General features: G+C 37.7%; 2 protein-coding genes across 12 annotated transcripts in view; one reads left to right on the top strand and one right to left on the bottom strand.

Moving 5' to 3' along the window:
• The window catches only part of Mbtd1 (mbt domain containing 1), a 64,001-nt gene extending 49,640 nt beyond the window's left edge, over nt 1–14,361 (bottom strand). For 7 of the 11 annotated variants that reach the window (XR_011705014.1, XM_071603389.1, XM_071603397.1 and 4 more), the window contains exons 1-3: nt 13,736–13,963; nt 13,060–13,121; nt 8,549–8,644 (exon numbers count right to left, since the gene is read on the bottom strand). The gene's annotated coding sequence lies outside the window, so the exon portion shown is untranslated. Of the gene's footprint in view, nt 1–8,548; nt 8,645–13,059; nt 13,122–13,699; nt 13,964–14,020 lie in introns of those variants that run through there. The other 4 variants (XM_071603391.1, XM_071603392.1, XM_071603394.1 and 1 more) reach the window with 4 other exon arrangements.
• Nucleotides 14,362–14,391: 30 nt separating this feature from the next.
• Nucleotides 14,392–24,647, top strand: part of Utp18 (UTP18 small subunit processome component) — a 36,176-nt gene continuing 25,920 nt past the window's right edge. The window contains exons 1-3 of the mRNA XM_027924757.2: nt 14,392–14,818; nt 16,347–16,459; nt 21,132–21,230. Of these exons, the coding sequence (XP_027780558.1) occupies nt 14,477–14,818; nt 16,347–16,459; nt 21,132–21,230 (554 nt within the window). The 5' untranslated portion in view covers nt 14,392–14,476. The remainder of the gene's footprint in view (nt 14,819–16,346; nt 16,460–21,131; nt 21,231–24,647) is intronic.

The raw sequence follows: 24,647 nt of genomic DNA, 5'->3' as shown, positions 1-24,647 counted from the left end.
CTAGAAGGATAATTTTGTCTTTCTTAACACTTAACATATTTTTAAGAACATAGTTCCCTCCCTTAAAGGAGCTATTTTTCAGAAGTTAGAAAAACTGAAAATACAGCAGGTTTAAACATCCACTTCTACTATTATTAAATCTTATTGTGCATTTGTTGCAAATAATCAACATTGACACGTTATCCTTAAACACTCTACACTTCAGATCTCTTTCATTTTCACCTAATGTTCTTTCGATTCCAAGGTTCTATATTACATATAATTGCCCTAAGCCTTCAGGCATAAATTGTCCTAAAGTTATTGTGGATTTAAAAAAAAAATTCTCTTTTTGGATATCTTGAGAGTTCTGAGGAGTACTGCTTAGGTAATTTGTTTAACACCTCTCCACTGAGATTTGTTCTCATGATCAGGCTGAAGTTGTGTTGGAAGGTAAGTTACTCACATCAGTGCCATTTATGTTACATAAATACTATCAACATGACTTATTAGTGTTGATGTTGACTTTGATCATCTGGTTGAGGCAGTGTCAAATTTCTCCATGTAAAGTGATTTTTGTGTGGGGAGGGGGTAATTGGGAATTGAACACAGGGGTGCTTAACCACTGAGCCACATCCTCAGCCCTTTTTGAGACAGGGCCTACACTGCTGAGGCTGGCTTTGAACTTGTGATCCATAATCCTCATCCTCCCGAACTACTAGGATTACAGGCATGTGCCACTATGCCCTGCAATAAAGTGTTTCTTAACTTTTCCCATATTGAACTCTTGGGAAGGAAGTGCTGTGGTACAGCCCCCACTTCAGGAGTGGGTGTTATGACCTCCCTACTTGAAAGATTATCTTACATAAACTGGAATTCTGCAGATTTCACTTATCTCAAAAGTAAAAATTTCTTTATTTTGGGTTTACTTGAGATTTTCTCATTAATTGATGCTGCATATCAACCAGCTGTTTACATAACTAGTGCTGTTTTTCTCAGGGTATCAACTCCAGAAGCAGGATGGTTATCAGTCCAGTTTACTGGTGATGTTAATTTTAATGACCTGCTCTAGGTTTGGTCTGGTTTCAAGACTATTTAACATTTTCCGTTAAATAAGCTATCTATGGGGAAACACTTAAACATACAAATATTCTAATCATCAAAATATTACTTTGGATTTAACACCCAATGATCATTGTGCAAGTAGTCCTTAACTGTGATTATTTTCCACCCCCAGCATTTCATGTTCATCATTTGGCATCTTCTCTAAGGGACCTTATCACTTACTATTTACTATGGATATCAACTCAGAGATTACTACTTTCCAATGGCTTATTATTTATTATTGTTCTTAATTACTCAATGGTTCAAACTGTCACAGACTGGGTGAGTGGGAGCTCTTTCAAGATGAGGTTATTTAGACACATTCCTAACGTTTTTGGAGTAACTCCTTACTTCCCGGCATAACAAGGTATTTCAGACTTATCATAAACTCAACTCTCTCTGAGCTGGAATCAAATACTTCTCCAAACAGCCTTAGTTTCTTTTATTAGATTATTATTGTATTAGACATAAACATGTAGGTGTCCAATTTGTTCATTGCCATTGGGATTTCTCTGCTTCAGGGCCCTTTCAGTTGAGAGAATTAAGAATATGCACACACTTGTATGTGACAAATGCATGTACACAAGTATTTTAGAATATTGGGAACTTCTACCTATAACCACAATTTCAATCTCCCCCACAGGTTTTTTCCTTTTTAAAACCTATTCACACTCCCTATTTGTCTCTTCTACAGTGAAAACTCTTGTTCCTCAACAAACTCAATGTACTCATTTGCTCAATCCTTTTATATACTTAAATAGCAAAAGAAGAACTATATTACATACAAAATTAAAAGTTCATAATTTCTTTGCAGCCCTTTCTCCCCAGATCAAGGGGCTGGGTGCCAACTTAAGAGTTATTTGAATTATTTCTCCTTCCATAGTGGTTATGTTAGTATTTTCTAATTGTTTGGCTTGCTTTTAGTTTTTAAACTCCTTCATTGAATTATATTTCATTTTCTACCTGGAAGATCAGTTTCCTTCTGTGTAATCAACTTTATTGCTTTCTGGTTCATGCTTTTTGTAGGTATACTCTTTCCAAAGGTAAATGGATACATACATGCTTTTTAATTTTCCTTTCTTACACGAAAGATCAAATACTATAATCTCCTCTTAGAATAAAAATAACTCCATTTCAGTGCAAAAGCATCTAGTTTTCAAGTTTTTGCAATTACAAATATGCTACAATAAAGTTATGCATATGTATTTTTATATTAGTGAAGTACTCCTCCAGGATTTATTCTCAGAAGTAGGATACATGTATGTGTGTATACCTATGTTAGACACTGACAAATTTCTCCAAAGAAAAGTTACTAGTTATACTTGCACCAGCAAATTGAGAGTGCTTGCTTCTCAAAACCTAATGGAAAATACTCTTTGTCTTTTAATATATGCCAAAACGACAGGTGAAAAATGGTACATTAATGCAGTTTTTTCTTTTTAAAATTCCTATTTGGAAATAACATCATGCTTTCAGAAACACTGAACCCTTGCACCCACAGACTCACCAGTTGTTAATGTTGGACCCAACTGGTTGGCTCTCTCTAGTTTTCTAAATCATTTAAACTCTATGCATTTCCTAGGATTAAAAACTTTCTCTCATAACTAACTATAGCACAGTTATCAGTTTGAGAAAATACAACATTAATTTGAATTAATGTTAAACATAATTCTCTAATTTACCATCCTTATTACAAACTGAATCCACAACATTATCTGCATTTCTTCCTTCCAGTCCAGGATCACATTGTATTTATCTTTTTAAATTGAAAGGTTAATTTTGAAGAATGCAGAGTTGCCCCCTTTTAATCTTGGGGGTTTCATCTGACCTTCCCTCATTAGATTCGTGTTATGTATTCCCACAATACTGCATAAACAATGTTGTATCCGTCTCAGGATGTTGAACTGAGGCATAAAATGCCCAAGGTCTCATGCAGTTTTTCCCACTGTATATTCACCTAATTTCTCCTTGCAGTTAATAAGCAGGCCTGGGTCATGATTAAAATATGCATATATTGCTTCTCATTAAAATCCCACTCCCACCCTTAATTTACTATGTAATGATAATCCTTGCCAAACCAAACTCTATCATGATGGCTGCTAAAATGACTTCCCAACTGCAGCGCTACACCAGTCAGTCATCAAGAAATCTTACTCTCACTTCATCTGCTTACCTATTAATTACCAGTATGAATTAATTCCTATTTTCCCCCAACAATTCATCATTGTCCTTATCTGGGGGCTCATATCATCCCAGGTTTGGCTGCTAGGATCTCCCCAAACTGGTTCTTTTTCACAAGTTCCTGACAATTTTTGAGTACTTCCTTTCTGGCACAAAAACATGTTTCACGCTCAATTTTCTTTTTACCTATGCTGTTCCAACCCTGAAATTCATTTTTCCAAGAAACTCTCGTTTTTAGTGGGGAGTTGATATTAAAGACCAACTCTTTAAACTCAGTGCTCAGTCTTGCATAGTTTGTCTTTTTTTGTATCTTCTTTTGCGCACGTGGGATTTGTCTGTTCTGATCTTTTTGTGCTTTTTCCTTAAGGTTTTTAGTCATGATTTATTTCAGTTGTTTGTACTCAGAAATTCACTCTTCTCTGTATTTATGGCAAATTATGATTCTGCACATGAAGTTTTTTTGGCTAAAATTATTTTTTTTAATGTATTAAAATTTACCAGTATTTTTTTCTTTTTTGAAGCTAAGAATCAAACGCAGGGCCTATGCATTTGAAGCATGCACTCTACCATTGAGCTATATCCCTAGGGCAACCAGTATAGTCTTTCATTGCATCTTAATTATGAATCAATTAGAAAAGAATTTCTTAAATCATGATATAGAAAAATTTACCCACATTTCCTTCTGGCATTTATACAGTTTTATATTTAGATTCTGACCCATTTGGAGTTTATTCTTGTGTATGGTGTGAAAAATGGGCCTAATATCCACCCCCTCACCACCAAATAGCTAGGTAGTTGCTAAAATATCTTTTATTAGAATGTCCACCTTTACCTCTGGTTTGAAATACCACTTTAAGTATTAGGTATCCCTATGTGGTTTTGTCCGCTTCTGGATCTTATACTATACCCACATGTCAATTAATTTCAGGAACATGTTTCAAGAAATGTAACACTGAATGATTCTGCTGTTGGTTAAACATAAAATGCACTTACACAAACCCAGAAACTATGCCTACTACACATTAGGCTATATTATATAGCCTATGCTGTTAGAGTGCTCTGACAAATAATTATTTCCCCCAATCAGCCTAGTTTCCACAAGTTCTTCAGCTGTTTTCACATCAGCACTCACCATTCACTTTCACATAATGCAATGAACTAATGATTTCTGAATCATTTCAGCCACTCAAAGCTAGTAGTAAATTCAACACTGTGGTCAGGTCCAGCCTTTTCTTTCATCATCACCAACTTTTTGCCTTGGCCATGACCATCATGGTACTGAGAGGAATATGCTTCTGTGTTTGGTCTTCAATCCAGGTCATTAGAAGTACCTGCACATCAGACATAGACCCTTCTTGAATTGTAGTCTTATTGCCTTCAATGAAGCAGATCCTTCTTTGTTCTTGTTCTTCAAGCTCATGGCTATGGAGGAATGGGACATGCCTGACTGGCGAGCAATAACCATCACTGATTTTCCACCTTTGTAGTGCTTAATCACTTGTTTCATTTTCAAGTCAGTCCCTCCATGTGGCCTCACAGTGGCAATATGAGCAATGGATTTTGTATGCTTAGGGGCCACGATGAGCAAAACAACATGTGACTAAATCAAGTAGAAGAGAAAATGGCATGATGGAAAGATGCAGTGAACATGAGATTTATGAGGCTACTGTTGATATAACATGGAATACTGTTTAACAGCGAACTTAAAAAAATAACATGTACACTTTGAAATAATGATAAAAAGCATAGTAAACACATAAACCAGTCACAGGCATTTATTATTAAGCATTACGTAGTGTACATAACTGTGTGTGATATACTTTTAAAGCACTAGAATACAGTAGGTTTGTTTACACCAGCATCAACACAAACACATAGTACATTGTGCTACCACATTATAGTGGCTACTATAATGTCATAAGCAACAGGAAAATTTCAGCACCGTTATAATCTTATGGTACCACTATTGTACATGTGGTTCCCTGTTGACTAAAAGATTAGGTGGTGCAGGGCTTGTTTGTTTGTTTGTCTAGTCACGTGCCATTTCCTAGCTTTTATAATTACAGGCTTTCCAGGATATTTTTATACCTGCTGGAGCTAGATCCACTTCAAAGAGCTCTTTTAATGTTTCCATATTCTTGCATGTTTCTTTTTCCAGATGAACTTCTTGTATTAACTAGTTCAACTCTATACCAAAAAATTTATATTGGGATTTAATCAAATTTATCAATTAACTTAGAAAGATGTGACAACTAGATGATATTGAGATGTCTTAAACAAGAACAATGGATGCTTTTCCATTTGTTCAAATTTATCTTGTGTTTTCTTTTTGGTACTGGGGATTGAACCCAGGGTTGCTTAACCACTGAGCCAACAACCCCAGCTCCCGCCTTTTTAAAATCTGAGATAGGGCCCATACTGAGTTGCTGAGGTTGGTCTGGAACTTGTGGAGGATTATAGGCGTGTGTCACCGTGCCTGGCTTAACTTGTGTCTTTTAGGAATGCTTTATAGTTTGGTTCACATAGTGTTTTATTTAAAAAAAAAAAAAAAATTTTTTTTTTAGTTGTAGATGGACATAATAACTTTATTTTTTATGTGGTGCTGAGGATCGAACTTAGTGCCTTACACATGCTAAACAAGTGCTCTACAACCCCAGACCCCAAGCTTCACATAGCTTTTAAAACAATTCTCATTAAAGCACATCCTTAAGAATTTTAAAAGTATTTTGTTGTTCCTATTATAAGTGTGATTTTCTTTTTGTGGTACCACCTTTTCTATTTTCCTTCCTTTTTTGAAGTTTTGGGGATTGAACCCAGGGTCACTCTACCACTGAGCTAGTTTTTTGTCATTTTATTTTTTTGAGACAGGGTCTCACTAAGTTGCCAAGGCTGGCCTCGAGCTTGAGATCCTCCGGCCTCAAATTACTGATTAGCTTGGATTATAGATGTGCACCACCATGCCTGGTTGTTGTATTGTCTTAACTGGTTATTTCTGCACTACATGGACATTTATTATTTAAGATTCTCAAATTGTCTTGAGATAGTTTGGCCATTGATTTTCTATGGCTTTTCATAAAAACAATCATGTCACCAACAAAGAAACTTTATTTTTTCTTTTTCCAGTATTATGCCTGACTTGTTTTCTCCATCCTGCATGTATGGGCTCAGAGTTCTAGTCTAAATAGTGTAGAAAAGAGTCACCCTTACTTTGTTACTGTGTTTCTTATTAAAATGCTGGCTTTAGGACTGAGGTGCTTATTTGTGAAAATAAAGTCATGTTAAATAAAGAAGTATTTATCCACTCCTGTTTTCTCAAAACTTTTGGTTAGGTGTTAAAATTTTGCCTCAGGCCTTTTCAAGATCTATAATCTTTCTGTTCAGAACTATTAATATAGTAAATTATGTAGGTTCCCAAACACTAAATTATCTTTGTATTTCTAGTATAAGCTTCACCAAGATGTTTTTACACAATTCATTAAGTCACAAGTTTTTAATTCTGTGAACATAATATTCACATATTATTTCAGTTACCCTTATGGTATATTTGTTGCTCAATTTAAGTTTTTAAAGGTGTTCCACATCTGGGACACAATGAGTTAATGTGGTGCGAGAGACTGCGTAATAGTTAGAATTTTACAGTGATATTCTTAACTATTATCTGTAGTTTTCATTTCTTTGCATTACCTCCATCAAAGGTTTAGAAATCAGTATTATTTCTAAAAATAATCACAATTTCCTCTTCCATTTTCTGTAGTCATGTAGCACTGGGAACATGTGATGTCCCAGGCAGAATTCCCCTTGGTCTATCTATTGTTCTTTTTCTCATCTTAAATTAGTTAATGGTTTATCTGTCTTGCAAATTTTCCCCTAAAGGCCCAGGATTGATTCATTAATTGGATGTATAGTTTTTTTGTTTTTTTTTTTGGGTAAACTCATTAATTTCTTTTATTTGCAGATGGATACAATACCTTTGTTTATTCATTTATTTTTTATGTGGTGCTGAGGATTGAACCTAGTGCCTCACATGTGCTAGACAGGTACTCTATCACTGAGCTTTAACCCCAGCCCCTAACTCATTAATTTCTACTTTTCTTTTTTACTTTTTTTTTTTTTTTTTTTGTGTGTGTGTGTGTGTGTTTTCTTTTGGCTTTTTTTTGGTTCTTTTTGCTTCTGAGACAAGCATATTCATTAATATAGGGCTATGAATTTTCTTCTCACTATACAATAAATATATTGTACAGTTTATGTTGCTTAGTATTTTAATCATTGTTTATAAGAAACTGCAGTTTGTTTGCATTTCTCTTTTACTTAACAGTTAAGTTTTTCAAAACTGAGGCATGCTGGGCATGGTGGCACAAGTCTATAATCCCAGCAGTTTGGGAGGCTAAGACAGGAGGATCGCAAGTTCAAAGTCAACACCAGCAAAAGTGAGGTGCTAAGCAACTCAATGAGGCCCTGTCTCTAAATAAAATACAAAATAGGGCTGGGGATGTGGCTCAGTGGTTGAGTGCCCCTGAGTTCAATCCCTGGTAACTTGGCCCCCCCAAAAAAACATGAGGCATATTTTTGAATGCATATCAAGATATAGCACTTCTCTGTCATTCTAGAAATCTCCCTCATGTACTTTTCCAGTTAATTCTCCTCCTCCTACCAGAATTCTACCAGCTTCTATGAATATCTATAATAATTTATAAATTGGGCACAGTAAGATTAACAATAAGAGAATAATTGAAATATACTGTAATAGAAGTTATATGAATGGAATCTGACAAAATATCTACTTAGTCTATACTCACCTTTCTTGTAATGATATAAGGCCTATATGATGAGATGATCAATATGGCTTCAGGCTCCTACATAAGGTATTTTAACACAAGCCCTCTAATACCTTAATAGTCTGATAACTGAGATGGCTAGTAAATAATGGGTGGATAAAATTGTGGATAACTGGACAAAAGGAAGATTCATGTTCCAGGCAGGATTGCGCGAGATGGCATCTGACAAGTATATTTTCTCAAACTTTAAATGTGAACATTGTATGCATGAGCTCACAAACTTCACAACAGATATTCTATGATGACTGGACTTAGAAGTGAGGGTGCTTTTTAAGCTCTCGCTGGCCTCTTCCTTATTCCACACCTGGATGAAAAGCACAGTTTGGCCAGTGATAAATCCAAATTTCTGTTTTGGGATCCAACTTCTGGTTTTATCATTATCATGACTTTGGATGCAACAATTACTTGGGTCTCAGTTTCTCTCTCTTCTAAATAAGGAAAATACCACTTACCACACAGGAAGATGTATGATAAAATAAAATAGTTCACATGGACACTTTCAGTTCTTCAGAAGAAAGTTATGAATCCTTAAGTATGAACCTGAAAAGCTAATTAAAAATAAGATGACCTTGTCAAAATTAAGTATGAAACACATGGTGGCCTAGAGGGTCTTTAAGATCATTATTATCAGGGCTAATGAAAAAAACCTAATAGTTCTCTTGGTGTTTTTTTTTTTTTTTTTGAAAGCTCTGGGTACCAAACCCAGTTTCTTGTGCAGGCTAGGCAAATGCTCTACCACCATGCAACATCCCTAGCATGATTATCTTTTAAAAATATATTTGAAGCTGGTTGCTCAAAAGCTATGTAATCACTGCTGGGCATGGTGGCGCATGTCTTTAACCCCAGCTACTCCGGCTTTTAATAGCAGGAGAAACACAAGTTGAGGCCAGATTCAACTATTTTAGTGAGATACTATCTCAAAATAACAAGGACTGGGGAGGTAGTTCAGTGGTAGATAGCCCCTGGGTTCAATCTATCCCCAGATACGAAATCACTGAACATTAACCAATAGAACATTACTGAGTTACAGGGCTGGAGTTGTGGCTCAGCAGTAGAGCACTTGCCTCCCTGGGTTTGATCCTAAGCACCATATTAAAAAAAAAAAAAAAAAAAAATTGAATGAATAAAATAAAGATATTGTGCCCAACTACAACTAAAAAATTTAAAAAAAATTGAGTTACATACATATATGTAAAGTAAGGGGATATTTCTCTGGTATATAAAATAATCTATAACTAATCAATTAAAGTTTTGAAGCCTAAAAGTAAATAAACAGATGATATCAGTCAATATTTATGGAGCTACACGCATCGTTATGCTAAGCATCAGAAATCCAAAAAAAAATTAAGACTCATTATGCCCATTTTACAACTAAGACTGCAAACTGTGGCTGCAATTGATTTAATAAATGAATGAGCTTTATATACAACCAGTTTTATAAGAATAGAGTATGAATTAGATAATCCAGTGAAAAGGGAGAAGAGGGGATTCTGGTTTATAGAAAACTTCAGAAGGGAAGCAAGGCTGATTCTCACCCCACATTTCAGATGAGGAATAGGAGAAAGCTCAAAGAGATTAGGAAACTTGTCTGAGATCACAGGTCAGAAGGTGGCAGAGCCAGAGCTAGAGCCCAGTTTGCTCACTTTGTTCAGAGGTCACTTATATTATACTAAATGCTAGGTTATCAACACCACAGTAAGAACTAGAAGGGTGCTCAGAAATCTCTTATGCAGTGTTTCTTTAACTAATCTGATGAAAAACAAAACAAAAATAAAGCTCTCTAGAGCATACATTTAAAACAAATTCTCAGATGTTACTGCAGACCTTACTACTGTAGACCTTACTATATCCAGGGGAGGAGTATGTATTTTTAACAAAAGCCTCCAAGAGGGAAGTCTAGCTATATTTGAAAAACACTGTTCTATACCTGCATGTTCAATTTGGCAGACACGTGGCTATTGAAATTGACTGATTAATACAATAAAAAATTGAGTTCTTTGGTTTACTAGCTACATTTTAAGTGCTCAATAGTCATATATGGACAGCACGAATATAGGATGTTTCCACCACTGCACCAAGTTCTACTGGACAATGCTAACTGATTATACATCAACTTTTCAACTGGGATGAGAAAACTGAGACACAGGACCTTCAACTACTATCATGTAACTAGACAGTGGCAGAATCACAACTCTAACCTACTTTTCCAGGGCCCCCTCACTCCACCACTTCATCCTACCTCACATTTATAGAGTTTGTTCAAATGGAATTATTATTCATGCACCTTTTCTTTTTTTAATAATTATTTTTTTAAGTTTTAGATGGACACAATATCTTTATTTTACATTTATGTGGTGCTGAAGATTGAACCCAGTGCCCCGTGCACGCCAGGCGAGTACTCCACTGCTGAGCCACAACCCCTTTAGGCACCTTTTCTTGACTGAAGCAAAGAAAAAAAATAAATTATAAGTTTATGGGAACTAAATCCTTAAAAAATGTTCATTAAAAAAAAAAAAAAGATCTTAACTGCATGGCACTACCCACCTGTAATCCCAGCAACTTGGGAGGCTGGGGCAGGAGGATTGCAAGTTCGAGATCAGCCTCTACAATTTAGTGAGGCCTTAAGCAACTTAGTGAGACCCTGTCTCAAAAAATACAAAGGGATTGGGGGTGTAGATTAGTAGTTAAGCACCCCTGGGTTCAATCCAGTACCCTCCCCCAACCAAAGAACTAAAGTAACCTGTTATTTTCACATAAAATCAAAAGTTGGGGCCGGGGATGTGGCTCAAGCAGTAGCGCGCTCGCCTGGCATGCGGGAGGCGCTGGGTTCGATCCTCAGCACCACATAAAAATAAAATTTGTTGTGTCCACCGAAAACTAAAAAAAAAAAAAAAAATTAAAAAATTCTCTCTCTTAAAAAAAAAAGTTGTCTGGGATAGTTAATACACTACTATTGTTGGAAGACACAGTTAAGCTTATTGTAACTACTTAGGAACTTTTTTTCCCTATTGTTCTGTTTTATCTCTCTTGGAATTGAAAATCTAAGACTAATGAGACATATTAACTGTCTTACTCTGAACTCTAAGTGTTAAAGGTTAAATCTTATCTAGTAAAGATTTTAAAAATGAGAAAGTGAGAAACAAGGAGACACCAAAGAATAGTGATTCTTTTAAGTTTAGAAGGTAGTCATTGAGATCACTGAGCATTTTTGGCTCTTAGTAGGTCGTTTAAGGTAGGTTTATTTATTTTTTGTGGTGCTAGGGATTGAACCCAGGGCCTTGTGCATGTGAGGCAAGCACTGAGCTATATCCCCAGCCCCATAGTTTAAGATTTATGAGGTTAATATGTCAATTTCACTCATGAACTATGATTTTACGTTTATTTGACCAATATTATATGCTTTAACATATTTTAAAATAAGTTATTTCATTTTAATTTCCAAAATTAATACTACAAGCAGCACCTGACTATCCAGAAAGGCTTCGATAATAATGTCAACATATAACTAGTCATAAAAAATACAGCAGTGAAACCAGTTGTTCCTGTCTAGTATGTTTAGAGGGCAAATGGTTCCAAAGTTAGTCAACTTATGTCATGACAGCTCACATTTAAAGTAAGCAGGAAAACAACTTGGAACTCCATATTGATTACAACTTTAAAGACACAATTATACTGCTCTATTAATATTTTCATGATCTAGTATTCAATTCCATGTTAAATTTTAGTGACTAGATTTTTAAGAAAATATTACATGTCCAAGTTCACAAAGTTAAAAATTGTATGGTTGAAAAACATGGCTTCACATATGAACAGAAACTTGCTCAAGACAGATTTTGCTATAATTTACAAGTTATTCACAAGCCTTGAGTATGGGTTCTATATAAATATAAAAGCTATTTGTTTTTCAGAGGATGTGGTGCAAAAAAAAATCTATTTTCTTTCTAAACAGTCTTTGGTATTGAGGTAAACAAAAACCAGCCTAAGCACACTAGAGCAAAGCAAGTCTCTAAGTCATAAGAGAGGAAAGAAAAAAATGTGCTCTAACATTCTAAACAGGGGCCTGGAAGTTTAGGATAAAAATTTATTGGCTGTCTTTGAGACCAGATGCATTACTTCTACATTATGTTTGGACTCCCACTTCACCATATTAGGAAGAAAAAAACACGTGCCCCAAGATTCTTTTGCCAAGAAAACTACTGGAGGCAACAGAGCTCACTAAATGAAGAACATTAAAAGACTGAGCAACAATATATATTTGAAACCGAACTACCGAGTGACAAATACTGGTGCTTTTTAATGTAGGGAGCATTAAAAATATTGCAAACTCTAAGCAAATATTAAAGTGCTGCATAAATTTCAAATCTCATAAAAGACAGAACTGTTAAAAAAAATGATGGAGAGTAGTTCTGATCAGTTCTCTACCAGGCTGAAGTTTCTAAGGGCTTTAAGTATTTTCCCCAGGATGCATTTTTAGGCATCCTTAGGGAAAGTGAGGCAATAAGCAAATGTGTTTTGTGATAGAACTACAGAGATGATGAAATTTCTAACTTTAAAAAGTTGCACTAGTGAGAGAAAATGGCCATGAAATCCTGATTTCAATTCTCTAGTTTCCTGTCAGAAGAGTATCAACCATCTTAAGATATGTAAGTCAGTACACTTGAAATTGACCCAGCAAAGTTTTCAGCTGGCCTTCACTTTCTCAAATCCCCCCCGTCACTCCACTTCCCTGCTGTTCTTTCCTGGCACACAAAATATAGGCCAATGAGCAGTGGGTGGGTGAGGAGGATGTGAGAGAAAATTTGAGAAGTAAAAAAAGGAGCAACTTAACCAGGACATGAATGAGACTGAAGGGTCTAATAAGGGTAGGCAAAGGATGAGAATTACTTAAAAACGAAAGGGCCTTTCCTGGGCAGTAGTGAGCACTCAGTGTTTGTAGGGGTTTAGTAGAGGCCAAACTACCTACCACTTTTCAGAGGCTGCAGAGGGGACGGCTGCTTTGGGTGACCTCTAATGTCTCTTCCGACTCTGAAATGTTAGGATTTTTATTTCACAAAAGAGAACGCAGTAGTCTTAGAAGCCCACCGATCTGGAACCCTTTTAAATAAGCGGCCTTGGTGGCGGCTTCCCAAACACCCCTCCCACCTCTCCTTCCCACACGTGCCCACCCCGCCCCCTTTCAATATTTCCACCTCCACGTGCAAAATACCTTGCGGCACCGGTCCCCAAACGGATAGGTACCTTTTTTTGCAAAGCACCAAAACTATATTTCCCCACACCCACCTCCCCCAAAAAGTGAGGTCTCCATTGCACTCTCCCACCCTGGACGCCTAAAAAAGTAAGTGTCGGATTCAGCCCTTCTCCCTAGTCAGAGTAGGGTGGGGGTGGGGGGCATAAAAAAAAAACTTTCTTCTCGATTTGTTTCCCCCAGAGTGTGGAGGAAAGAACCCGAACGAATCCGGGACTGAGGGGGTGGGGGAGGGGAACCCCTGAATCGTTTAACGGTCGGTAGGGGGAGGGGGCGTGGGATGAAGAAGCAGGCCTGGGAGCGGGGTCAGGGAGCTGCGGGGTTCCTGGGGTCGGGGAGCTGCAGGCGTTCCCCCCACCTGGTACACAAAGCAGCTGCCGCGCTCGGCTCTCACCAGATCCTTTGTGTTTTCCATCAGGGCCTCATGGGTAGGGGTTGTCCGTGCTCCCCGAGCCCGCGGCGCCCCCTCCCCGAGCTGGGGGCAGGCGCCTCTCCCCGGGACGGCGGCGACTAAAGGGAGCCCCCAGCTGGGCCCAGACTGGTGGCGGCTGCGGCAGCCCCCGGATTTCCCCCCTTTAACTCGGGTGGCCCCAGGATATCAACAACATTAGCATAGCCCTCCCTCCCCAGCGCGCCTGCGCCGTGACCCGCGCCCCGATTGGCCCACTTCCCTACATACCCTCCTCTCTCTCCTCCAGCGTGGGACCCTCTGCAGGCTCCGTACTCTAAGGACCGTACCAAAACGAAGGGAAGTAAAAGTAATTGGGGTTTGAGTGAAGTCCAGTGGTTAAAAGATCTGAAGGAAGAGTAGAAGTTTCATTCAGTCACCCCCGTTTGTACTCTGGCTGTCTTGCGCACCTTTCAATATGTTGCATTTGTTGTGTTAGAAAAAATTTCCACTCCAATCACGCCGCGTCCCCCTACACCCGGAAGATTGGCCCTCCCGGAGGAACTCCCACAAGGGGAGGGGCTGGCGAGGGGAGTGGGAGTGACGTATGGTATTGGTCACGTGGCCAGAGGCTGCGCAAGCTCCTTCCGGTCCCCCAGGAACTCCTCGGTGGCAGCCTGCGAGGCGACGGAGCGCGTGCGCAGAACAGCTCCACGTGAGCGGTTGCGTTTCTTCTCAAACCCAACAATGCCGCCCGAACGCAGGAGCCGGATGAGACCCGAACGGAGAGCCCGCGCGAGGCCGGACAGGAAGACCAAAATGAGGTCAGACCAGAAAGCCAGGGCAGGGACGGGCGGGCCACCCCAAAAGGCTGCCCCTTCATCTCGGCGGACACCGCCGGCCCAGCCGACCGCTGCAGCCGTTTCGATCACTGTCGCCGCGGCGGCGGAGGAGAGACGGCTCCGGCAGCAGAATCGCCTGACACTGGAGGAGGACAAACCGGCCGTAGAGCGGTGCCTGGAAGAGCTGGTTTTCGGTGATGTCGAGGACGACGAGGACGCGCTGCTGCGGCGGCTGCGGGGCCCGCGGGTGAGGGAGGCCCCGGCGCGGGCCGAGCGCGCTCAGGCGGGGTGCGCTGCGGGCGGCGAGGTTCTGAAGGCGGAGCCTGGGCGACCTGCGGCGGCGAGCGCTCAGGTGGGAGGGAGGGAGGGAGCCCTGAAGGCTGGCGCCGAGGGGCTCCGCTTTGCGTACCCGGCCTTCCCGCGCTGGACTGCAAGCTTGGGCGGGCACAGACCACGCCTTATTCTGCCCGGGAGGAGCCACTGCGCCTTGTATGCAGCAGGCGCTCTACACGTTTTTGTTTTGCGAACTGTAGTCGTGATCATTTGGGGCGGCTCAGCTCTGCTGTCTGTCTGGCTGGCGGTGGTGGTCTCATCACTTGCCCCCGTTCCTTGCCAGTGATTCAAGGAGTTCCAATTCCATAATGGAATCCGTTGGTGAGCACAAGCCTGGGAATAAGCGTTTTAACAGGCTTTCGGCGTGATCATGTCGCGCATCAACTTTTAAAAATGATCACGTATTCATTTAACAGATATTTGTAGGTCTTTGATACTCTTCCAGGTGATGGCAAACGCTCTGTGGTTGATTGTAATATTTGCATTCTACTTTTTTAAAAATTCTGTAGTCCAAGAGATTCCCAGGCATAGACAAAACTGGCAAAAATCCCTGCCCTCTTGGCGCTTGTGGCATAGAAGATAAGGAAGTGATAAATAAGTAAAACTCAAGTATTTGGTGATAAGTGTTGAAGAGAAAAAAAAAAAAAACTTCGAAAAGGAAAATGTATGAAGGACTGAAGTTTTAGATAAGTGAGAAAGGATAAGGATTACTGTTGACTTAGCAAGTATTTACTGATTGCCACCTCCTTTGAGTGCTTAGGAGAGAAGTTGCTGCAGTCTAGAGAACTAGTCTTGGAAGTGTGCTAAATCTGGTGAAGGTTTTACATTCAGGAGAAACAGCCTACCAGAGGTGGGGTTTGTTGGGCTTTGAAGCATATTGAACTGTAGTAATGCAGGTAGAAGTCAATGGGATATTGCTGTCATGGGTTGAGGAAAGCTCAAACAATTTAAAGGGGATTTTTATGGTCTAGATTTAGATTTGATGGTTTGGTATAACGTTTTTTAAAGAGGTGGGATTAAGAATGGGTAAGAGGAAACAAGCAATGTGCCTAAGAATATGAGATAAGACTTAAATGATATTTATTATCTTCAACTCTAATCTGCCTTGGGACTTGTAATTTCTGTATTTTGGGCATTTCTCCTGCTCTTTTCTTCCTCTATTAACTTACCCTTTGTTCTTGCCTGCTATAGTCTTTTTCTTTTTCCGTCAGCATGTTCACTTGCTTTCCTTAACTGTTCCAGCTTGCTTTGCTTGTCTAGCTGGAGGTGTCATTCCCTGATCTTATTTTCTGCTTCTGCCCCCCTGCATTTGTTTTGGTAGCATTCTTTCCAATTGTTTAATCAGAGGGTCATAAAAACAAAGCATTGTTCAAATCACTTAAGGCATGGGTGAGTGTGGGATGAGAAAAACCCAGTGCTTGAAGGTATTTTGTCTTCTGTAGGTTCACTTGCATGAAGACTCTGATGACTCTGAAGTGGAGAATGAAGCAAAAGATTCTTTCCCCCCTCAGAAGCAGCCGGTGTGGGTAGATGAAGAAGATGATGAGGAGGAAATGTAAGCTGCCCAACTTTTTTTTCAGAATCTGTCTGTAAACTTCAAAAGTAATTCTGTAGGTTTTTAAAATCTTTCTCTTTAAAAATATATGAGTATGTGAAGATTTGATGAACATTTGGAAGAACCAGGTCCTTTTGAGAGAGAACTACGTGTTGGCATTCTCTTCTGTGTCTTTTGTGCAGTATAGATCAACTAAAAAAAACAGTATTTGGAGTTAGAGCTGAGCTTGCTTCCTTAATTGTCCAGTTCCAAATTGAACCATGGACAATTTTGGAACCTGCCTTTTTATTTTTAAGATGAACATAATTATAGTAAGTATTATCAGAGGCTGTTCTGATTAAATAGTGCCTGTAAAATTTTTAGTGCAGTGTCTGAAACCTAGTAAAGGATTAAAAGAAAGCTAGCCCACACAGTATGTACTTTTGTAGATGAAAATGTACTGTCTACTTACTTTGATAATTTATTTGTGCATAAAGTCATATTGGCAAATGTTTCTTCCCATTTTTAAAAAAAATTATTTTTAAAATTTGTTCTAATTATACATGCCAGTAGAATGCATTTAGACACATTGTACAAAAATGGAGCACAACTTCTCCTTCCTCTGGCTGAATATGGTGCAGAGTTACACCAGTAATGTAATCATACATGTATATAGGGTAATGGTGTCCATCTCATTCCACTGTCCTTCCCATCCTGGTACCCCTCCACTTATTCCCCTCGGCATAATCCAAAGTCCTTCTACCCTCCCCCCAATATGGATCAGTATCCGCTTATCAGAGAAAATATTCAGCCTTTGGTTTTTTGGGGTTTGGCTTACTTCATTTAGCATGATATTCTCCAACTCCATCCACTTACCTGCAAAAGCCATAATTTCATTCATCTTTAAGGCTGAGTAATGTTCTTATTGTGTATACCACATTTTCTTTATCCATTTACCTGTTGAAGGGCATCTAGGTTGGTTCCATAGTTTAGCTATTGTGAATTGAGCTTCTACAAACATTGATGTGGCTGCATCACTGTAGTATGCTGATTTTAGTCCTTTGGGTATACACTGAGGAGTGGGATAACTGCGTCAAATGGTGGTTCCATTCTGAGTTTTCTGAGGTATTTTCATACTGTTTTCCATAGTAATTGCACCAATTTGCAATCCCACCAGCAATGAATGAGTGTTTCTTTTTCCCTCCACATTCTTACCAACACTTATTGTTTGTATTCTTGATAATTGTCATTCTGACTAGAGGGAGATGAAATTTTAGAATAGTTTTGATTTGCATTTCTCTAATCGCTAGAGATGGTGAATATTTTTTCGTGTTTGTAGATCAATTTTTTTTTCTTTTGTGAAGTGGCTGTTCAGTTCCTTAGCACATTTATTAGTTGGTTTATTTGGGGTTTTTTTGGTGATTATTTGGTGTTTTTTGAGAAATTAGTGCGTTGAGGTGTGTGTGGTAAAGATTTTCTCCCATTCTGTAGGCTCTCTCTTTAAATTATTGATTGTTTCCTTTGCTTTTTAGTTTGAGTCCACCCCTTTATTGATTCTTGATTTTACTTCTCGTGCTTTAGGAGTCTGGTTAAGGAAGTCAGTTCCTAGCCGACATGGTAGAGATTTGGTCCCACTTTTTCTTCTATAAAGCACATGTTCTAGTGCCTAAGTCTTTGATCCACTTGGAGTTGATTTTTTTTGTGCAGGGTGAGAGATACAGATTTAAAAAAAAAAAAAAATTATTTTTTAGTTGTAGTTGGACACAATTTATTTTTTTTAATTTCACTTATTTATTTTTACGTGGTGCTGAGGATTGAACCCCGGGTCTCACAGGTATGAGGTGAGCGCTGAGCCATAACCCCAGCCCAAGAGATAGATTTAATTTCATTTTGTTACATATGGATTTCTAGTTTTCCCAGCACCATCTGTTAAGTAGGCTTTCTCCAGTGTATGTTTTTTGGTACCTTGTTTAGTATGAGATAACCACATTTATGTGGGTTTGTTTCTGTGTCCTCTATTCTCTACCGACGGTCTACTTGTGTATTTTGGTACCAATACCATGCTGTTTTTGTTACAGTTGCTCTATAGTATAGTTCAAGATCTGGTATTGTGATGTCTCCTGCTTCACTCTTCTTGCTAAGGATTGCTTTGGCTATTTTGGATCTCTTGTTTTTCCAAATGAATTTCGTGATTGCTTTTTCTAGTTCTATGAAGAATGCCATTGGAATTTTAATAGGAATTACATTAAATCTGTATAACAGATCTGGTAGAATGGCCATTTTGATAATATTAATTTTGCCTATCCAAGAGCATGGGAGATCTTTCCATCTTTTAAGGCGTTCCTCAATTTCCTTCTGTAGTTTTCATTGTAGAGGTATTTCAGTTCTTTTCTTAGGTTGGTTTCCAAGTATTTTATTTATTTATTTTGAGACTATTATGAATGAAATTAGTTCTCCTAATTTCTCTTTCAGTTGATTCATCATTGATGTATAGAAATGCATTTGATTTATGGGTATTGATTTTATATCTAACTGCTACTTAGCTGAATTCATTTATTCTACAAGTTTTCTGGTGAAGATTTTTGGATTTTCTAAACATAGAATCATGTTGTTGGCAAATAGTGCTAGTTTGAGTCTTGCTTTCCTATTTGTATCCCTTTAATTTCTTTCGTCTGTCTAATTGCTCTGGCTAAAGTTTCAAGGACTATAATGAATAGAAGTGGTGAAAGAGGGCATCCCTGTCTTATTCTGGTTTTTAGCGGGAATGCTTTCAATTTTTCTTCCCACTTATCACAAAGACCTTTCTCAACTTTTTAAAAATTATTTTTGTTCTTTTTTAGTTACTCATGACAGTAGAATGTATTTTGGCAAATTTTATAATGTTATACATAAGAGTAATTAGGATCCTATTAGGATCCTATTCTTGTGGTTGTACATGATGCAGAGTTACCCTGGTTGTGTATTCACATACAAGGCTAGGAAGGTTATGTCTGATTCATTCTACTGACTTTCCTATTCCCAACCTCTCTCCTTTTTCTTCCTTCCCCTTATCAACATTTTTTAAGTGGCTATGTTGTAGCCTGTTGTGTGAGCCAACTGTAATTTATGTACCTATTGTTGGATGGACAGATTTCCTTACTTTTCCCTTTAATAACAATGCTGATATAAACATCTTTATAAATAAACTTTATGCGTTTTAAATTAATTTCTTAAGAAATATTCTTTGATGTTGAATTACTTGATCAAAGAGCACAGATATTTTTAAGACTTGATTAATACTACCAAACTGCATACCAGTTTTCCTTTCCCTTGAAGTCCGTTTTGAAAAGCAGTGATTGTTTTTTGTTTCTTCCCAGCTTTTTCAGTGTGATATTTGTGGTGAGATTTTTTTTTTTTTTTTTAATATTTCAGTTCTAGGTGGACACAGTGTCTTTATTTTACATTTATGTGGTGCTGAGGATCGAACCCAGATCCTTATGCATGCTAGGCGAGCACTCTACCACTGAGCCACAATCCCAGCCCTGTAATGTTTCTGTTATTAGCCACTGGCATTTCTTTTTTTTTTTTCCGCCATATTTTTTTTTTAACTGGTGCATTATGGTGGCACAGGCATTTCCTGTAAGTATTTTGTATTATATGCATCTATTGGAGGCTGTTTTTTAATGATCTTAGTATGTCAAGTTTCTTAAATATTGAGAATTTCAAACTGTTATGTGTCTCATTTATTGTAGGCTTACCCTCAGCTTTCTGTGCACAGAAGTTTTAAATTTTTAGATAAGTGAGATTTGTGAAACTTTTCGTTCATTATTTTTTTTTAATATTTTTTAGTTGTAGTTGTACACAGCACCTTTTTAATTTTATTTATTTTATTTTTTTATGTGGTGCTGAGGATCGAACCCAGGGCTCGCACGTGCTAGGCAAGCGTTGTACTGCTGAGCCACAACCCCAGCCCTCATTCATTATTTTTATTGTTGCTTTTTAAAAAAATATTGTTTTAGTTGTAGACGGACACAATACCTTTGTTTTATGTATTTACATGTAGTGCTGAGGATCAAATCCAATGCCTCATAGGTGCTAGGCAAGTACTCTACCACTGAGCTAAAACTCCAGCCCCTTACTGTTTGTTTTAATAGTAAAATGTTCTTTATCAGAAAGATAGACGTTTGCCTATATTTTTCCTTGATGGCATTTTTTTTTTTTTTTTTTTGTACTGGGAATTGAACCCAGGGGCACTCTACCACTGAGCTACATCCCCATAAATAAAATTTTGAGACAGGGTCTATAAGTTGCTGAGGTTGGTGTCAAGCTTGCTGTCTTCCTGCCTCAGCCTCTGGAATTGCTAGAGTTATAGGCATATGTTACCGTGTGCAGCTCCTTCATAGTATTTTAAGATTTGCTTTTTGTACACTTAACTCTTTGACTTACCTGGGATTTATTTTAGAGAATGGTATATGTATGTAGAGAAGACGTGAAGAGTTTTCTGAAATTCCAGCTCTCCATAGGGTAAGCTAGATGATTTAAAATATTGAAGACGTCAAAGGAGGAAGAATGGAGAAAAATATATGCGAGATGTTCTGCATCTTACAAATCCATCTTACAGATTCCATTTAGTGTTTTCTCAAAATGCTAAAGGCAGCACCAGTTTATAATGACTCTTAAAATTGTTTATAATATGTCATTCTGTGTTTTATAGGGTTGACATGGTGAACAATCGGTTTCGGAAAGATATGATGAAAAATGCAACTGAAAGTAAACTTTCAAAAGATAAACTTCAGAAGAGACTGAAAGAAGAGTAAGTATCCATTTTCATATGATTTATCAAGAAGTATGTAACTAGCATTTTATTTGGGGTTTGTTCCATCTTTGACTATAATAATTTCTTCAATAGTTACATTTCCATTATGAAACAGTAGGAGCATTGCTGTTGGAAGCAGTGATTACTTGTCAGTATTAGGGGATGGGAATGCAACAGATGCAAAGAAAATTTGAAAGAAAACTTGAAATGCTATCATCTAAACATAATCAATAGTAATATTGTTAACTTGCTTGTTAATTTTTATATAATAAACCATCTCTTTGCGACAGTATTGTATTTAAACACCTGTTAACCTTGTACACTGATTTTTCAAACAAATTTGCCATATTTATATTATGTATTTGGTGTGTGTTTTCCCAGTCTATTTGAAAATAAGCTGCAGATAAGGCAGCACTTTGCCCCCAGTTTCCTCAGTGTGCATCACGTAAGTTTAAAGAGATTTTTCTTCATAGTCACGATATTATTGCTACACCTAAGGAAATTAATAGTTAATGGACAGCCAGTATTAATTTCTTCAGTTCTCATGAAGCTCATACATTATATTTTGACTTGACATCTCTTAAATCTCTCTTAACCTAAACCAGTACATTCCATCTTTTAGGTTTTTTTTTCCCCATGATACTGTTTTGTTTTTAATGTTGAGGCATGTTTTGTAGAATGTCTCATAGTCTTATTTTCTGACTTTTCATTGAGGGTGAAGTTCACATAAATGTAACTATTTTATTGTTTTAGTTTTAAGAAATGTAACCATTTTAAAGTGCACAATTTAGTGTCACTTAGTATATTCACAATATTGTACAATGATCTCTTCATTGTGGTGTCCAAATGTTTTCATCATCCTATATCCATTAATCAGTTAACTTCCCATTTTCTCCTCCCCAGTCTGATTATTTTTTTCATTGTGGAGATCTTCCATTATCTGGGTTTCTGAAACATTTTTGCAGGAATCTTGTTAAGGTGATGTGTACTATGATATTACTAATATTTCTATTATTTGCATCACCAATAATGCAAAGCATTATCACTGCAGGTTTTGTACCAATAGATAGCTTTGTTTTGAAAGTCTTAACCTCGTCTTTCCAATTAGCAAATAATATGTGAGGTTCTTGGGCATTGAATGAACCCAGAAACTCACCTAAGGGTTTAAAACATTGATAATTATTATTGCCTGAAGTAGTTATTACATTAAGGGTAGCAAAATGGTGTTTTTTTCTGTTTCTGTCATTGAAATGCTCATACATAGTTGATAACAGAAGCCTTTTGATCACATGGAGTTGGTTTTTATTAAGTTTGCTGAACAGGAGAAAGCACCATTTTGAGAGTCTCAGTGTCTGTGACGGAATTCCGGCAGGATGTTTATGGAATTTGGGCCTGAGGTTAGCCATAGGGATAAATTTAGGGTAGAAGTTAATATAAAAATTATGGTCTTGAGTAGGGAATTGTTCAGAATTTTTAAGCCAGACAAGTTATTAGAAGTCTGCATATTGTTAACTGCTTGTGGTCTTATTTTGGAATGTATGGGTCTTTGTGAGTTGGTTTTAGACATTTTGAGCTCTGTTGTGTGTGTTGTTTTGTCCAGTTATCTGTTTGTAAGTATTAGTGTACTTAGTTTGCAAATTATGGTCTTATACTCTGTTTCTCATTCTACTTTAATGGTGGGCCTTCTTTTGATCTTTTGAAAAGAAGTCCCCTCTCCCCTCCCCTCTGGATTTCACTGATTTTCTTTTGGATTCATGGGATTTTATTTATTCAGTGTGTTATAATCAAATATTGTCATAGGTCTTTGCTCTAATTTTCCAGATCTGGCCTATGGAGGAGCCCTTCGTAGTTGGCTCTTGTGTTCATATTTCCTATCCTTTCTGGCTTCAAAGGTATTCTAGGTTTACTTTGTCCTTTTCCTGCCCTGAATCAGCCTGTTTTCCCAGGAACCTTGCTTCCTTTCAGTGGGAAATCATATCTAGAGTATAGTCAATGTTATGAGGATTTTATTGTTTCTAGGCTCTTTAAAAGTTGACTAGAGCTAGGATGTATACATTTTTTAAAATAATGATTTTGATACTTCCAACTCAAGCTTAACAAATTTAAAAAAATTAAAAAGCTTTACATTATTTTATGTTCTTAGAGGTTCTTTGCATTATCATCCCTTTTTGGGGAGGTGGCAGTTTGAAACAGATTTTTAAAATGAATATATTTAAGGGTTGAAAGAATGAGTAAAAGAAGTAAGAACAGAAATAGACCCACTCTTTCCCCTGAAGGCCTCCAAATGGCTGTTTGCAGGTCTGACTGCCCCATTTCCCTACCCTTTGCACTGTAGACTGCTGGGGCCAGCTAATCTGGTCCTTTGCATTTGGCACTGTGTTGAATACTTCATGGGGCTCCACTCCTGGGGGCAGTAATTTCTGGCCTAGAGCTTCTTCAGGGCTAGCTATATCACAGTCTGGTGACCTCACACTTGGCACACTGCAGAATCTTTTTTTCACTTATTGCAGGGCTTCATGCATACTGTTTTTTTAAAGTAGGTTTATTGATACATAATCTGCAGTATAACATAGAATTTGTTAAGTATGTTCAGTCATTTAAGCACCATCACAGTTAAGGTAGGGAATCAATATGTATAACATAGCTGTCACACCCAGAGGTGTCAAATACTCCTTTGTAGTCAACCCTCTCTCCTCTACTTATAATGCTATTAGCTCCTGACAAACAGTGATCTGTTTTCTGACCTTATAGATTTGCCTTTTACAGAATGTCCTGTAAATGAGATGATACAGAATGTAGTCTTTTGAATCTGTTAAACTCATCTGGCAAATTGATTATTTCAGATATTGTTTTTTTTAGCTTTAGAGGATAGTTTCAGCTTGAAACCTTTCTATTTTACTTTATATGATAGTTTATTATAGTTCATACTTCCTTTAAATGCTTTGATATATTATTTATATTTTAAAATCTTTGAGTGCTATTCTTGAGTGCTAATCTGTCATGTCTGTTATTTCTATTTCTGTTGTCTGATTTTCTTCTGTTATAGTTCATGTTTTTCTTTATTGAATGTGTAGCAAGTTGAATTCTGGGCTTTGTTATTTTTTGCTATTTGTCTTGGCAGGCATTTAATTGGCTTACAGATCACTTTGATTCTTTCAAGATTTGTTTTTAAGCAGGTCTAGGGGGAGGTGCTTACTCTTGGCTGGTTTAGTCCCTCTACTAAGGTATGGTCTTTCTGGGATATCTGCTGAATGCTGAGTGTTGAGTAAGGACTTTCCCTCTAGCTGGTTGCAACTTGAATGTCTGGCCTTTGGTTCTGTGTGACTTAGCCCCTTTGTACTTCTTTGCCTGACCTCATGAAGCTCATTTTATCAGTGTGGAGCTTAGTATTCAGAAGAGTTGTCATTGGACTTT

Source organism: Marmota flaviventris, chromosome 17 (genome assembly GCF_047511675.1).
Source record: "Marmota flaviventris isolate mMarFla1 chromosome 17, mMarFla1.hap1, whole genome shotgun sequence".
Lineage (NCBI taxonomy): Eukaryota > Metazoa > Chordata > Mammalia > Rodentia > Sciuridae > Marmota > Marmota flaviventris.
The sequence above is the reverse complement of the archived record's forward strand: the minus strand, read 5'-3'. Positions and strand labels throughout refer to the sequence as shown.